Consider the following 18022-nt stretch of genomic DNA (forward strand, 5'->3'; position numbering starts at 1 on the left):
CCTAAATAAATGCAAACTTCTGCTCCCACATTTGCTTTTATAATTCAGTGAAGTTGAAGAAATGCTTTATTAAAAGACCAAAATTAATTAGATTTATGCCGATGACTACATTATGTTCTGACCAACAATGTAGGTGTAGCTGCACTGTGTTTAAATATAAAATGAAGGCCTGGAGACTCTTTGGTTGTTTCCACCTGTTTTACTCTACCTAACGATTTAACTTTTGAGCCTTGCCTTGTACGGTTAATTCCTGGAAGTAAAAGATGAGGGCTGGTGCAGACGGACATTTTAAACAAGCTCGGCTAGCTACGGTCTCTCTGCTTCTGTTTACAACTTCTCCTTTGAAGTCCTGTAAAGTTAAGTGCCATGTCGTTTATAGTACAATCAGCCCCTGCAGTCCTCTTGACGGCTTATTAAAACTCCTTACACAGAAGCTGTGATATTCTCAGAGGTTACTGACTTCTGAGAGATGCTCCTCTTGAAGTTGTGTTGTGATCCGTTCGAGGAGGTTCGGTCCTTCATTTATCAATCACTCAGGGAGTCCTTCAGTTGGCTTTTTCTACACACGTCTCCGAGTGATCCTTTCACCCAAAGCTGATTGTGGTGATGAAGAGTCAATGATATTATTACCAACATTTACTTTACTGGTGTTTTCTTTTCCTCCTCTCAGTATCAATATTAGCTCTGCTTTGAGTATCAATGAAAAAAGGGCTGGGCACATATGGGACTGTTTGTAAAGGAGTTATCGTGAGTATTGAGTCAAAGTGTTTGTTTATGAAGTTTCCATGGAGCCCTGCTGGCTAATTGCACTGGACAAATCTGCAGCCCACCCCCCAGCCAGCCCACCCTGCATCCCGTGACATGCATGCGACACGGCCCCTCTTGTGATTGCAGAGGAGTACCAATGATTCTGTAGTTGTGATACAACACACCCGGCGCTGTAAGAGTTCTGCACATGCCCACTGTGTGGCCACGTCAAGTGCTGAAGTTTGTTTGCAGCGTCTTATTTGCTTGCTCTGAAATTTTAATATCGTTTATCAGCGACTTTATTAATATTGTTGATATTAAAACCACATTTGGTTGTTGTGTTATTTTTTCCTTCTCGATATTTTTGAAGTTTGCTCATTTTGGTTAAATTTATGAGTTTTCTGTAACTTTTTTAAAAATCAGACAACAAAGTGTCTGAATATTTTAAATTATATGGGGAAAAAAAATCTTGTTCGTTGATTGTGAAACATAATGAACTGATGTTTGAAGTATTCATGTCTGTATTAGACATTTTATTTGCAAATCTATTGTGCGATTGAAATGTAAATTAATTTTTTAAGAGATGGTACACATCTGTCATTATATACAGTCTAGCACCATCATTAGATGGACTTGTAGTATTAACGCTCATTTCTACAGCCTGTGATAATCAGATTTATTTAAATGTTCCAAATCCTTGGGGCAGTTGTGCAATGTCTCAGAGTAGAGAAGGTCTGATGCTTCTGAGACAAAACCTCTTAAAACGTCCCAAAAATTAATAATACTGTTAGGTATTCCATTTATTTCCTCGGAAATATCGCATTGTGAAAGGTTTCCCTTTTACTTATTGTATTTGTAATGCAGATCTGGAGTAAAGTCTAACCCTATGGTGGTGATGATGATGATTTATGTGCTATTAATAATTGATGAAGCAGTCTGTGTATTGTTTTACTGACTGATTATTTTCTCTGTTTTTCTGGCTTGTTCAGCAGTATTGCACTGACCTAGAGACTGGCTGAGCAGGAAACCACTCCTGTGTTGCACTGAGTGTTATAATAAGGAACATTAAAGTATATGAAACTGCATGCTTTAATAAACTGAGAGCTGTGAAACGTTTCTGTGTGTTTGTAATACAGTGTGTTCTTTTCATCCTTAAACAGTTTTGCACATTAGCAGTTATCAATGAGTTTTCTTAAGTGTATGTTTGCATGATTTTTTTGCTACAGCACATGAACATTTCTTGGTAGGAATTAAAAAGATAACTTATAGGTTTTTAAAACTCACTGTTATGCAAGATAAGCTTAATACAAAATAAATAAATAAAATCATAAACCTCTGGTTTCATACAGAAGAGGAAAAAAGACAGATATACTGACAGAGCAGAAGAAAAATACTCAGAAGAACACAAGAGCTTCTGAAGGAAGAGTGTGTGGACCAGAGTTGTGCATGTAAGTCACCTGACACGGATCTGGCAAAACACACGCAACAGGAAAAGTGAAGTAACACAATGATTCCAGTTCAAGGCCAATTCAACAAAGGTCTACAAAGAAGTACAAAAGATTTTTTTGAAAGAAAAGAGTAAACACTTTTTGTCACCTGAGTGAAGTTGTGTTTTACCCTCATTCTTCCCAGTCTGTATAGAAAAATGAAGTGCATTTAATCAAGACTTTTCATTTTAATTGTAAGATTTTTAACTGTGACTCAAACCTAGATGCATTAGCAACAAGCGTTTGGATTCGACATTTCAGTTGATGGGCACTTGAATGAAAGTATTTTATTTTTGATATCTTGCCACTTAGTAACAAACCAGCTCATAGAGGAAATTCTAAAAGTGTTGAAAAATAGATATTTTAAAACTGCATGCTGAAAGTAGTTTTCTCTTCTTTACTTGAGTTTGATTTTTTTTTTAATGTTAAAATGTTCAAGAATGTTGTACTGCATTAAACTTCATCCATGTGTCACTAAACAACAATTTCCGTACCGCCTGGACAGGAATGGCCAGTATGACCACAACTCAAGGTGAACAGTGGGTGTGTCCACACTAGACTGCGCTGTGATTTGGTGACAGGGCAAAAACAGACTCTTTCACTTTGACAGCAGAACTATATTGTAAATAAATTATTTTCTTCACAATCAAATGTGATTTTTTTCACACTATTCATTTCATTTTTAGCAATTCTTTGATAATACTGCAGGTTCAACAAGGTAATTTACTTGTGAGGACAAACTACAATTCACCAAAAATGATTCACTTTTGGTGAATTGTTTTTTTCTGAAAATGTAACTGAAAAAAATAAAAAATACATTTCCTAAAATAAAAAAAATAAATGTAATATAAAATATAAAATGACTTTGGTGTAAGTCACTTATTAAATTGATGTATCTTAAAAAGATAAGACTGGGATTCCATGAGCTTTTCAATATTTTACCTACCTGTAGACATCTGTAAGAGAGATTATAGTTTAAACAGCTACATGGAGAGGTGCAATGCAGCTAACAAAATTAAAATTTATTGAGTTCCAAGTGATGTCCCCCTGGATAATGCTTGATTTTTCTGTTTTTTTTTTTACTACAGCACATGCACATAGGTTGTCAAAGTTGTCAAGATCTACTGGAACTACCTTTGAAGGTGACAGCTCAAAGAAGGATTCTTCATTAAAGAGAAATTACAACCCTGAGCATCCTCTTCATCAGAAACTGAAGAAAATTCTACAACATGAGTTACAACAACATTTAGTTTAATTTGGGATTAATAAAGTTTTTGGAATTTGAATTCGGTGTTTATCTTTATATCACTAGTTTCATATCTTGAAATTAATTTTTCTAGTAAACAAATTTTTCCTGCTAAAGAGTTGAACTGCAAAATACCCCGACTTGACAAAAGGCTTGAGCTGAAGGTAACATTCTTTCTTTTAACCAAGGAGCATCTATCCCCAGGTCATCGAGGCCAACGCCTCACCTCACTTGGCTCAGCAGCACTCTGGGTACAGGATCGAGGAGCGCCAGTATGCGCATGCGCAGTGTAGGTGTCAGCGGGTTGGTTGGGCTTGTGTTTACAGCTCTCCTGGATGCTGCTCGCTGCCGATGTTCACGATAAAGTGCAATGCCGTGTCAAACGCTATTGGAATAAAAAACCCGTGGACTTAAAGGTAAGCGGGTTTGCGTTTGCACATGCTTAATATTTTCGAAGCCGGAAGTGACTGTCACATTCGTTTTGAGGATAAGCGCCTGTTTGTTGGTGCGAACTGCCTGGGTAGCATTGCTAACAGGCGTTAGCTCAGCAGCCATAATACAGCAATGGCCTGTGAGGCTGTGGCCAACGCCAGCAAGTCAGCTGGGTTAATTCAGGAAATACTTGCAAACACTTGAACGTAGCAGTTTACATTACTTACGTAGCGGTGACGAGATAGCGTGCCCAAATGGTAAATGTTTAATGAAACGTTTGAGTTACTTGAAGTCGATTTTTGCTATCTTGGCTAACGTTAAGCAGATTGGTGATGGCTAACAAACTGAAGCGATAAGTTAACATCATAGGAGGCGAGGCTCACCCAACATTATCAAACAGAAACTGTTTGGTTTTTGTTCAGATGACTGTTTAGAAGGGTTTCAGGTTAAAGACTCTATGATGTTTTCTTGGTTGTATTAATTACCGCTCAATATATCTGCTGGATATTGCACAGAGGATATCAAAAAATAAATAAAATTAAAATAAAAAAATAAATCAGTTATTTTATGGTCTTTACTTAGATTCTTATTGCATTTTTACAGTTACTTAAGATAGTTATATGTTTTATATGTGACTGCTAACAATGCCTTGAATGAAACTTCTCTGATTTCAATATAGACTTAAGCAGAAGAGTGAATAGTTTTTATTCTATTCTACAACATACTCTAATAAAAACACACCAAAATTTTGTGTTGCCAGAAAGTTTGAATTTACGATTAAAAAAACATATATAGAAATGTTATGTTACACAATCATGGGGAAGAATTGATCACTGCAAAGGTAGATTTAAAAGTGCCTTATCCAGTCTTATTTTTGGAAAGTTGAGTGGAAGGAAAATCCACTTTAAATAAAGATTTTCTTATTTATAATTGTTAAAGGCATTGCTTTATTGCGATAAAAAAGGAGTGTTAATCAACCCTTCTGATGGGAGGTAAGTAGTTATTTGTTATCAAGAGCAGAGATGATATCATTGCATCATCAGGAGAGCAGTTGGTGTTGGACAGCTCTGGAGTTGAATAGGAATTTGTTTCTATTTCAATGATTTGGCTAATTATTACTAAATAATTAGAAATCCTATTTTGACTTTTCTTTGGTATCTCACCATTTGTACAGCTCACATTAATGCCAGCAGGTCTCTTGTGTGTTCCCCTTAAAGTTAACTAATTATGTTCACTGTTAGATTCCTAAGGTTTTCAAATATGTATTGATACTAGTTTTACTGATAGATCATTTTGGACTCTTCAAAATGCTACAACAGAACATGTTTGCTGCAATATCTTCAGCTTGCTCTCTGCTGAAGTCTAACTCACTTATATTCGTAGCCTGAATGAACTGCTGAATTGCCTCTGTAGAGAAACAGAAACATCTGACAATTTTTATGTTTCCTCTAATGTTATATTGAACACCTCACAGATGTTGACAATAGCTGAGTTTTTTTTGTTGCCGCAGTTACAATTTTCACACCTATGTGTGTTGTCATCATTGTGACCTGGTGTTGCTCAGGTATGCTGCATTCACTGATCAGAAAGACTCAGTATTAGTTGAACAGTTGTGTGATTGCACAACAGAGTCATAAGAAAAAAAATAATATTAGTCAGCTTTTTGTGGTCTAAATCCTTCAAGTCAGATGTTACATACTTTTGTAGCTGATGATGCGTTCACAAAACCACTGAAATAACAAATCACCAATTTGTTTCTTTGTAAATATTACTGCCATCAACAGTCAGTGTTTCACAGAGACCTAGAACACACTCTCTCACTTAATACATAATTACTGCTCCTCTCTGTAGCAAGAGTTTTAATTGCAAAGTACTTTGTCACAATTGAATAACAAAGCTGTGTACTTAGCTGTCTCTGCACCAGCCTAACATCCGTTGGACACGCTCCAGCTCCAGCATCTTGGAAGGCAGCCATGATGACAGTCCTTGTTCTTGTCTGCAGCCTCAGTGCGCTTGGCGTCACCTGGTTCCAGTTCTGAATGCAAAGGACATTAAGCTTGTAGCAGATTTCCCCGCAGAGAATAATAGTCGCTGCTGTTGCAGGCTGCAGTAAAGACGTTCAAGTTGCCCTGAGGGATGTAATTCCAGAATGTGATGCTTCTAAGCCTCAGCTACAAAAGTGTGGGAAGCAAAGTTTATGGCTGTATCACACTTTATACGGAGTAAAACATTAAAAAAAAAAGACACGTTGCAACATTCTTTCCCAACTGTTGCAACACCTTGGTGATCTACCGTAGTAAAATCTCATTTAAAAACAGATTGTGTAACTTCTTCAAGTAATTCCATGAAATGGCGGAGAATTAAGAAATGCTTACATATTAGATAAACTGTTGAACATTTGTATTGCTTATTTATATTTTTAAAAGAGTGTCATTTACAGTAGGTTAGTGGGTTAGATGAAAACAAGTGTGGTGGATAGAAACAAATAAGTTGTTGCATGAAAAAGACTGAATACAGGCAGATGGGAAAATAACTATAGTTGGGATCACAGGATAAGTTCTGGCAGTCTTGTAACCTGCAAGTTAAACAGAAAATTAACTTTGCTTAGTTAGATTTTAAACGTTGTGCCTGAATTGTTTTTGTGAAATTACACATCAGACTCCTGATCTCATAAAATGTTTGCAGAACTCTGTGTAGAGTTTAACAATTGTATTTATACCAGGAAACTTGCTAAGCCTGGTGGTGGGGGCGCTAGGTCCAATTTTTAAATATCACTTGATAATTATGTGTTTTTAGAAGATTAATGCTTGAATGCCGACTATAAAGTCTTAAAAAATGAAAACATAAAAAAACTGAAATAAATAAGCTATGTTTAGCCTGGTGGGGGCCCAGGTAAAGGCTGGTGGCCTGCCAGATTCACTGGGGGAAACCCTGTATACATTTATTTTATTCTTATATTAATTTGAGTTGTAGCAATAACTTTGATGTATTTACTACTATATTAGTACAAGGTTGTATGATTTCTATCTTTTTCATAGCTCATCTATAAAGTTTCTAAATTAGAAAATGGTAATAAAAACCCTACTAAAAATAAATGCAACATTTTTTGTTTAGCACTTTGAATAATTTAAGCCCTGCGTATGATAACTGTTTACATTTTTGTCTTCATTCCATTATTTTATCTTTTGAGCATCTTGGATGGCTTCCTCCTATCTCTTGGTTTTAACACTTGACACTTGTGTCCTTCACAAAGGTCTTTATTGATTTTCTTTTCCAGGAATGCTTTAGCCTTTCTTACGCTGCTCTGAAAATTGCAGCTCTTTTGAGTATTTTAGGGATTATTTGGATTTCTTCTGTTTGGTAAAATCAGATATTCATCAATTAGGCTTTTTCTAAAGGACACTGATTCCTAGAAGTCCGACTTGTCAATTCCAATTTTTACTTCTTCTGTAAAACCTGTGAGTAATAGATTCTACAAAAGTTCTCCAGGTTCTTCGATAGTGGTAATAATTTAAATCCAACAGAAAATACATAAAATATAAGATTACCCTGATAAATTTATGATGGCATATGTCTGATCTCGAAATACACCTATATGCATGTGGTTTGTTAATGCATATATTAACCAAAAATGATATACAGTGGTTATTTTGATGGACTTAAGGAATAGGAAAAATGAGATTTTTCAGTATTGGACAAGCTAATTAGTGGTCAGAAATGATTAAAGGAAAATTCCTATTCAATTCTTTGGTTAGTTGATCTGAACATCCCTAATTATAATTAAAACATACCCTGCCATACAAGTGCCTAGAATAAAACAAATGCTGTATCATGTTATGAATTTACCATTACTTTCATCTGTTTTCACAAATCTGTCCAAAGGTACATCAAAGAGATCTATTTAGAATTTCAATTCAAAAAAGATTTCTTAGTATTTTCAACAAGGTTTGCTTATTGTTAGTTATTACCATTATGATGAATATAACTGCTTGAACATTTACAGCAAAGTGTCAAGTTTCCAGAGCTCTGCTCTTTCTAAAGAAGTTGTGACACATCACTGCTAATGAAGCGTTTGTAAAAAAAAAAAAAAACAACATGTCTGATGCTTGGTCTTTCACAGTGAAGGGGTTTGTTGAAGTCAGGGAGTCTGTTCAGCAGTACAGGAGGAGCATTTTTCCCTTTTGGCTCTGAAGTGGGATAGCTATTGGATCCTCAGGATGTCTGGAATCTAAACTCAAATTTATTAGTGGTTCAGATTCACCTTACATTCCTTTGCTTCCTATTGAATCTCTAGTAGAGAGTTGAGGACAGTTTGAAAGGGACAGCTCTAAATGCTCTCTGTTGCTCTGTGTGGTGCTCCCTCTCCTGAGGTGCACATAGGACCCATCTGGCAGCCCAGAACAGACTGTTCAGCTGGGGAGGGCGAGTGAGCAAAGCAAAACAAAATGCAAATAGGCACAGTTGATTTCCAGTTTCCAGTCCACATCTTTACACTTGCTTTGACATCAATCATACAATTTACGGAGATATGTTGTTTCTGTTTGACTACCATTATCTATAGAAAGGCCCTTTTTGTTAGTCTTTATTGGTAAAAAATAATATTTTCACATCAAGCCATTGCAGATCACTTGCACGCTGCAGAATCATTTGTATGCTAATAAAATTGGATGAAACTGATTCAAATTGAATAATTTAGGGTTGTAGTCCTAAAAAAATGCAGACCTGACTGCTCTAAAGCACTATTATTATACATCTATGTGCATATATAGACACTCACTGATAACAAAAAAGGAGTCAGTCTAGAAGAGGTTTTTCTTTTTGTTGCAGATTTTTTATTATTATTCAAGCACAATAATTTAGTTTAGACATATAACCTCAGCTGCTTGATTAAAAAGTAAAAAGAAGAAAAAAAGACTAGTGTCTTAGTGCATTATAAAATGTTATAATTTTGATTTCAGATGTTTTTGAGATAAAAAATATACTCAGTTTCATCAACATTCAGCTTTTTTAATTGACATGAAAAAATAATGGATCAGAGATGTGCTGGATGATACAGCTTGCAACTACTGTAAATTGTAGGCCTTTTTTATGATGTTCAGTTATAAAAATGCCAGTGTCTCTTATGAGGAATAATTGTTTTGTCCCTGAAGTTGCAACAAGGCACTGCTAAAGAACAGCATGGCTTGGCAGGAGCAGGCAGAGATCTGTTGCTGAGGCCAAGGAGGAAGACAGGGTGACAAGGCGGCCATTGTAAGTGTCAGAGCTGGCAGTTAAATAGACAGTGTTAGATTGTGTGTGCATCCATACAGATGTGTTCCTGTGTGTGTGAGCACTCGTTAATGGTCATGACACAGCTGTTTTTGTTATCCTTTCCCATCATGTGGTTTCTAGTCTCTTCTTGCTTTTTGATACGTAAATGAACTCGAGGTGAGCAATATGGACTTTTAAGTTTAGTCAGTATTTTGTGGTACTATTGTGAGAATGATAAAAACTACGATAATAACTATTCTTACTGTTTTTTTAGGTAACTTTAGGTATGGTTGTGACTGCATGACAGCAATCACAGCTCCACAACACTGCTCTTGAAAAAAATTTGGAATATGCTTCTTTAGGACACTAGACACATAAAGATATGATTCGTATCACTAGGCTGCACAGAGTAACTGCATTTAAATCATATTTTTAAATGTATTTATATTTATTTATGTTCTCATTGAACAAACAGTGGAGAAAATGGTAAAACAATCCCCACAATGCAGACAGTTTTGGAGAGTTATAAGCATTGTTAATTGGAATTTATTGTGACAACAATCAATCAAAACTCTTATCATAAGAAATCATGATATATGATAATGAATACGATACAATAAATGCCCACCTGTTAAAATGAACCTATTGTTGTCTTCTACATGTATCTTCGGAAGCATCAAAATTTGCATGATTTTAAATAAAAATAATTTAAATAATAAGCTCATATCCCAGTTACCATCTATTGTAGCAGAACAGCAAACCAGGAGAGTAGAGGAGATTTCAGTTAAATACAATCAGACTAAATCCTCCTTTCTCTGACTTAAAACCCTCACATTGAAAACAGAACATTTGGAAACAGTGGGGCTGGTGGTGGTGGAGTATGGAAGTGATTTGCTGTGAGCATCCTTTGACAATCTTCATGATCTTCCTGATAAATGTCTATAATGTTTTGTGTTAACACTTCGTACAGCTGCACAGCTAGCTCACCTTTCCAATCAGTCATACACAGCGGATTGTGTTTATATAAGCTGTCAGGAATATAATGTTGACTAATTAAACAAAAGAAAAATCAATGCTTTCTATAAAAAATAAAGAAATACATTTATACAAGGTTAATTTTAGAAAACATCTCTGTGTTTCCTGTTAAGTAATTTTATAATGATGTATTGCATTCTTCTTTTGAGTAGAAGTAATACTTATTTTGGAAGTTCTGACTTGAGTCTGACACAAACTCTGTGAAGGGATTTAAAGTTTAGGGTAATGGCATCAAGGCCTTCTAGCCTCAAGCACTTGGATCTCATCATCAAAGGTAAATTGTTAAAATATCAGTGGAAACATGCAAAAAGAACTGATAGGCACTTATCAGTAGGGCTTGAATGCTGTAAAACAGATACAGATAACCAGCCTAAGGCGGGTGATTAGCAGTAGCACACGAGAGAAATGGGATGTGTAGGAACAATGGTCATTATAAACAGAGAAGGGATCAAGCACAAGTGTGTTTGTGTGAGGTTCACATGTGAGAGAGACTGTAGGACCAGTAACAAGTTTCTCAGTTGGGTCATATCGTGTATTGTATTATGAATCGTTGTGTTTCTGCATTAGAAGGGGAGTAAAAGTTATCACCCAGGAGCCTCTGAACAGCAGTTGTTGCTATTTGTTCAGATGTAAAGTTATAGCTGTAAGTTTGCCGTGTTTAGTTGATGTTGATAACATTTTTGGCTGCACATCACTGTAAAAGCAAATACAAAAAGAAATTAACAAAGTTTTAGAGTTTTTTTTTTCAATAATATGTGACAGTCATATCTGGAGTGATAGAAAATGTTAACTGGTGTGATCTTTTCTCCTTTTTTGTTTTGCTGTTAGACGTGGTTTTAGTAGAAAGGGAGGTTCATACATAAAGTAAGGGAAATCCAGAGAAAATAGAAGAAGGAGATGAGAAAAGCAAAGGGAGAACCAGGAAGTAGTCACTTCCAGAACTTTCTTTTAAACCATTCTTCCTGGTGCACGGACTGGCACTTTCTTCTTGGCTTCATATTCTTGTATTTAACAACTGTGACTGCCAGTGAACATAACCTTTATTTTAAGGGGAAATACTGACAGTGATTAGGTGTTTATAGCAGAGTGGCTTTTTATTTAATTCCTTACGTACATTTGGGTCAGCCCGACTTTTACTTTGCAGGAAGCAATTAAGCATTCATCTTATTTGTTCTACTAAAATACACATTACTAAGGAGAAGAAAAAAACGTTCTGCTTGGTACGTTTTTATTTTCAATTGTTTATCACTAACAGTTAAACTGAACTTCACTTTTAATTTATATGTTTTACTGGTTGTGTTTCCCTTCAGCTGCTCAAAACAACATTTAAAAATAAATCAGGCTTTCATTTCCTTCATGACTGCTATCCTTCATGAATTTTATAATTTTTTTGCTTTTCTAGGTGATTTTGCTCATCATCTCCCTACACCTCCTCCTCCTGTCTTCCATTCATGATCAGCAGGGTCGAAATTAAAAGTGGCAGCCATGGATGACAAGGGCTCTGTGGGGAAGATTAGCGTATCTTCAGACTCAGTCTCCACTCTCAACAGTGAGGACTTTGTCCTCGTGTCGCGGCTGGGGGACGAGACACCTTCATCCACGAATAATGGTAGTGATGACGAAAAGACAGGACTGAAGGTAAGGATGGGTGGTGTGGAAGGACCAAGGGCCAGTACCATATCTTTTTCGAGGGGGTGGCAGAGGGTTGGGACTTCCAGAAAGTTGGAAACATAGCGTGCTTTGTAAAAGTATTCATACCTCAAAAACTCTTCAGATTTTCTTGAATTACAGCCACAAACCTCAATGTATTTTGCAGTGATTTTATGTGACGGACCAGAAATAAAGTAGTGCATAATTGTAAATTTCACATTTCTAAAATAATAACAATAATAATAAACTTTATTTGTAAAGTTTAAAATGTACAGTTTAAACATAAATGTCACCATTAGATGGGCTGTACCAGATTGTAGTATAAGCTAATTTGCATCTGCAGTCCCTTGACACATTATAAAATTGAATATACAAAACAATAATAAAATAAAACAGAAAATCTAATGCTACAAATTGCTTTCTAATCACACAAACACACTCACGTACACACATAATCACTGGCACACACACACACAGTCATACAGTTACTTTTAAGTAATTTTAATGTGTTGCCTTGTGTTGTCTTGTTGCAATTACAGCTGCAAGTATTTTCAGATTAAATCTACCTGTTTTATACATGCAGAGATGGACATTTTTACCCTTTTTTTTTGCAAAACGAGTTAAGCCCAATCAAATTGAAAAAAGAATTCCTAGTCGGATTTAGGTCTCTACTTTTACAGGGCCATTCTCACACCTTAATATGCTTTGTTCGAAACCATATAACTGTTGCTCTGTCTGTATTTTTAGTATTTTGTCCTGCTGAAAAGTGAACCACTGTCTGGCCTCTTGCAGGTTTTCTTGTATTCAAGTTTATCTAACTTCCTATCACTGGCTGTCCTGTTTCTGCTGAAGAAAAGCTCATGATACTGCCATGAACATGTTTCCAACTTTGATTGAACATGTTTTTACTAAACTGTACACAGCTGGTCTCTACTTATTAATGACATGATAGTTGTGGCCACTACATTATTTTTAAATGTATATGGGGGGTTGAATTCAAAATGCATGTCACATTTTCAGATTTTATACTATTACTTTGGTTCAAATTTACAGCACTGCACTAGTTTGTGTTGAAGGTTTTGGTCGTAACATGACAAAACAGTCAAGGAGTATGAATACTATTGAAAGGCACTTTGCAATAACATCAAAATGTGTCCTACTGGCTTAATAGCAACATATCAGCGTTCTCTAATGTGAGAGCAAAGCTGATTTTTATTAAGTTTTATTAATTTATTTGCAGATTGAGGGGTCACCATTTGTAAGGATTAATTGATACATCACTCGCCTGTAAATCTTTTCATCTTTTCTCATGTATAGTTTAGATTGCATTCATATGACTAACCATTTCTTGTGTTGCTTTTTTATTCTCATTCTACACTTTTCTCATAAATTTAGATCTGAGTAATTTACTTTCACATTTTCTTATTAACACACTCCTAAACCTTGTTATCTCTGGTTAATTATATACATTAGAAGCGTACAGTTTGTTAGACAATGAAAGACTATTCTTTCCCCAGATTATTCTTTGCAAAATGACCGGCACCTTCTGTCAGTCAGCTGGCTCTAATAAAATTATGCTTTAATGAACTGTGTTGTGGTAAACAAAGCTTTGCCTTGTTACAATTTAGTTATTTGCTATTCATCATTTATTCTAGACGATCGTGGATTTTGAGACTGGTTATTGGTTCAGTTTTGCATTTTCACTTTGATTTTGGACTAAGTGGTTTGCTTGTGTCTTTATACTCTTTCCTAGGTTTTATTCACCCCTACTTCCTTTGTTTTACCAGTAGATGGCGCCAGATTAGTATGGAGTTGCACATCTATTTGCAGATCATTGGTATTTCTGCTGCTTCATAATGCTTGTGGATATAACGCTTTCCCTTTTAGCTGATTTGATCAGCAGTCAGTGAAGCTTTCCTGAGACCTTCTTGGCATCCTCAGCTTGCTGTCAGATATATGAAAAGCAGCGCCCGACTGGCACCCGTTCACTTTCCTCACCTTGTAGAAAGAAATCACTCCATCCATTGAGCCCCACTCATTCTGATATCATGTTTTGTTTTTCTTCTTTTTTTGGCGACATATTTTCTTGCACATTTGCCCCCCAGCTAGCCCATCTAGTCAGGAGAAGAGCCAGTGTGTCTAAACTTGTTGTTTGTTATGCAGGTGATTTCAGAGGAAGGGGTCAGCTTTAAGGTCAGTCCTCTTCTCCTGCTTATTTTCTTTTCCTCTGAGAGCAATTTCTTTTGCTTTCTTTTGCTTTATCTCTGTGATGTGATTTAGTGGTGATCCTGTCTGTGATTATTCCAGCTTCCTGTATTTGTTTCACTTATTATTGTGCGGCAACTTTGTAATATTTGGCTGTTAATGATGGTATACACTGATAGTATTAATCTACCTGCCTGAGCTCGCAGCTATACCTGCAAATAAGTGATGTAATAAACTATTTGTGTAGCATCCATTCAGCTGGAAATAGACATTTGAGTGAAACAGTATTAGAAAATGGCTTAGATATTATCTTAATTGAGTTTGCCTTCCAATAACAGTGCAATAAGTCACTGATCTCGGTCAGTACAAAAAGCCTCCGGTGCAGTTTGTCTTATTTCACTCTGCCCTCCATGTGGAGATGTTATACACCCTATACTGACCTTCTACTAATCACTAATATTAAATGAAAACTGATGAAGATATAACTTTAAAACCATCACTAAGCAAAACATGATTTTTGTAAAAAGAAGATTACAATCACTCAAACTGAATTGTGAAATTGGTGTAAGCTGTTGGGAAGCGGTTGGGATGCGCTTGCTGTTGGCTTCCATCTCTCAGGGCGATTGCTGCGCAGGTCTTTTTGTTTTTTATCTGGATATTAACTTGCAATATTTTTCGCCCCTATATTTCTGTCTTATTTTGATGTGCGTGCATCAGATTGTGGGGAATGGGAGTGAGCAGCAGCTCCAGAGGGAGTTGGAGGACGTCCTCATGGACCCGTCAGTGGCAGACGCTGGGCTCGGATCGGAAGCGATGAGCAGCCTTGGCCCGAGTGACCATGGGGTTCTTCCTAACGTGACGTCCCCCGTACCGGCAGGCACTGACCCATTAAGTTCACCTCCACCCAAGCTGGAGATGGTGCTCCCTGTTCAGACGGCCCAGGAGAGCGAGCTGAATGAGAGGTCTTACAGAGGTGAGGAAGGATGGCATTGTTTCAGTCTTAAACAAGGAAAGTAGGGCTGCAATGAAAGATTATTTTAGTAATTGATTAATCGATGCATTGGATAAAAATGAAGACATTACCCATGTAAGCTTATTTTAAGCAAAATTAGAGATATATTAAAAATAGAAATAAGCAAATAATTCAATTCCTTTTCTGAATAAGAAAATAAACATTTTTATTCTTTAAAATGCAATAACATAGCATTTCTTTAGCTAAATCTATGCCACTTGAAGAGTTCTGGATAGAACTTATTTGCTTCCAAAGTAGGATTTTTTTTAAATTGAATACAGAATTTTGTACAGTTTTGGCTTAATTACTTCTCTCAATTTATTGTTCTTTCAGCAGTTAGCCTTTTTAGAGTTAACTGGAGTCTGTATACTCTAGTTCTCAAGTGTTCTATAACTTCATGGCTTCATACACTTGAAAAAGGAGGACTTGATGAGACATCAGGATTTCATTCACTCTATTTTATTTACACCAGTGAACAATGAAGAGGTGAAAAACCTACAAAATACATACAAAAATTTCAAACATACATTTTAGAGATTTTTAGTTTAAATGTAATAATTTATATTAGTTATCATTCCATCATTAACTTTAGACATGAATTTATTTCACAATTTTAACCAAATGGATTTATTTATTTTTATTTTTTTATTCAAGGACTCAAGGATGGAATCCTTGAATCCTTTGTTTGATTAAACCAAACAAATACATGAAGTCAAACATTTTTCTAAATTAGATTTAAACTCGTTTGTCTTTCAGAACATAATTTTTACATTAATTGAATTTTAGATATACATTCAATGAAGCCAAACTTTAAAACCCAGCAATGCAAATTGTTCCTTCAATAAATTCTACATTTCTCTTACTCAAATACAAAAGCAAAGCCAGACTACATTTTCAGCTGAGACCAGTGAAAGGCTTACCGGTAGTCCTAATTAAGTCCCTTTCCCCTGAATTTGATCAGTTTGCCTTTGAAATGTTGCTTTCTCAGCTCTGTTGCAAAAACCAGCCAAATGGTTGGTGGATTCCTTATATTACCTGAGTTCAGGGTGCTGCTGGTTGTACCAGATTTCTTTCTCCTTCTGAGAAGTGCTGGAGAGTGGCACACATGTTTATTCACCCACATATGCATCCACGAGCAGGTCTGCGCAACTCTAGTTAACGATTAAATGATTACTCAATAAGTTGACTATCATTTCAATAACTGCTTCAGCACGATTAATCCGACTAACTGTTTCAGCCTTAAAGTAAATGTTGTCTCTCTTTTCCTTGCTTTTTTACTCCCGTGCTCTGCAGCAGATGAATCGTCATCAGAGGGAAGCCCTTGCAGTCCAATTCCAGACGAGGACAGCGTTGTGTTCAGCCAGCTAACATATCTGGGGTGTGCCTCCGTCAACGCCCCCCGAAGTGAAGTGGAGGCCCTTCGGATGATGAGCATTCTCCGAGGGCAGTGCCAACTCCCTCTGGATGTCACACTTTCAGTGCCAGGCGTGTCTGAAGGCACTGTCAGGTTGGTACATCAAAAAAGTTGAGCAAGCACTTATTTAAACACAATATCTTGTACATATGGGACATAAGAAACTGAACAGAACACTTAAAAAAAAACAAACATATTTCTTGTTTTAACAGGTTGTTGGACCCCCACAACAACACAGAAATTGCCAATTACCCCATTTATAAGATCCTGTTCTGTGTCCGAGGCCATGATGGCACGCCAGAGAGCGACTGCTTCGCCTTCACTGAGAGCCACCACAACGCAGAGATCTTCAGGATTCACGTGTTCCGCTGCCAAATCCGAGAGGCGGTAAGAATTCTGTTTATTCTTTATTAAACATACAAACTGGATCTCAGACATTGCTGCCAAGGTAAGGTAAGTTTATTTGATTTTATGTAGCACCGATTCACAACAAATGTCATCTGAGAGCACTTTAAAAAATAAAATGTTCCAGCTGCTGTCCAGTGTAAAAAATTCAATTGGTGTACTAGTTGGGAGGACAGGAATGAGACAGAAAAAAATAACTTTAGCTAGATTCTCATTTGGAAAAGACAGAGTAGGTCCTGTTAATAGCTTCATCATGGAAATAAACATTATTTAAAAAGGTAGGTCTAACTTGCTCCAGGAAAGAATTGTGGCTTCACACAAACGTGGCTTCTTTGGAATGAACAACAAATAGTTCCCCCCATATGGGCACTTTCTTCCAAACGCAGTAACACAGTTAATGCATAAAAATCTTCATGAATGGGGCGTGCTGTGGTGGCGTAGTGGATAGCGCGACCCATATTTGGAGGCATTGAGTCCTCGACGCGGCCGTCGCGGGTTCGACTCCCGGACCCGACGATATTTGCCGCATGTCTTCCCCCCTCTCCTTCCCCGTTTCCTGTCAGCCTACTATCATATAAGGGACACTAGAGCCAACAAAAGACCCCCTGGAGGGGTAAAAAAATAATAATAAAAAAATCTTCATGAACACTTAGCCAAACATAGAATCACAGAACCAGGAACAACTTTAAAAAAATAATGCATAGATTGTAAGTAACAGGAGAAAATTGCACATGACCGAAAAGTCCATGCCGTACATGCAACAGAATTGAAATCTAATAGATCAGTGAAATATTTATGCCATCATGCCATTGAGATAAACACAAAAATTGTGTTTGCAAATGCGATTTTGCAAAAACGCGTTTTGCAAAATTAAAGGAATTGACATTACAGGTATGTAAAAGGCTCCACAGATTTGATAAGAGGGAACTGATTTACTGAAAAATTGGGTTAAAGTACAGCTGCTGTGTTCAGTGACCTGATTCCTCCCACATGAAAGCACTCAGTGTAACTAAGAGCCTTCAGACAGACACTGCTTTAATAGTCCCACTTCATCCCATTGTCCAGAGCCTCAGACACCAACCAAGAATAGATATGCTCACACCATAGCACTTAAAGAGTACTAGCACAGTCAAATTCAC

The 18022-nt window shown here is 36.6% G+C and overlaps 1 protein-coding gene across 2 annotated transcripts in view; it reads left to right on the plus strand.

Moving 5' to 3' along the window:
- Positions 1–3750: 3750 nt before the first annotated feature.
- The window catches only part of rabgap1 (RAB GTPase activating protein 1), a 71036-nt gene continuing 56764 nt past the window's right edge, over positions 3751–18022 (plus strand). Inside the window, exons 1-6 of one of the 2 annotated variants that reach the window (XM_028024967.1) lie at positions 3751–3896; positions 11600–11835; positions 14011–14040; positions 14770–15025; positions 16358–16571; positions 16691–16865. In XM_028024967.1, the coding sequence (XP_027880768.1) occupies positions 11683–11835; positions 14011–14040; positions 14770–15025; positions 16358–16571; positions 16691–16865 (828 nt within the window). In that variant the 5' untranslated portion in view covers positions 3751–3896; positions 11600–11682. The remainder of the gene's footprint in view (positions 3897–11599; positions 11836–14010; positions 14041–14769; positions 15026–16357; positions 16572–16690; positions 16866–18022) is intronic. The other variant, XM_028024968.1, reaches the window with a different exon arrangement.

Source organism: Xiphophorus couchianus, chromosome 8 (assembly GCF_001444195.1).
Source record: "Xiphophorus couchianus chromosome 8, X_couchianus-1.0, whole genome shotgun sequence".
In the NCBI taxonomy this organism is placed as follows: domain Eukaryota; kingdom Metazoa; phylum Chordata; class Actinopteri; order Cyprinodontiformes; family Poeciliidae; genus Xiphophorus; species Xiphophorus couchianus.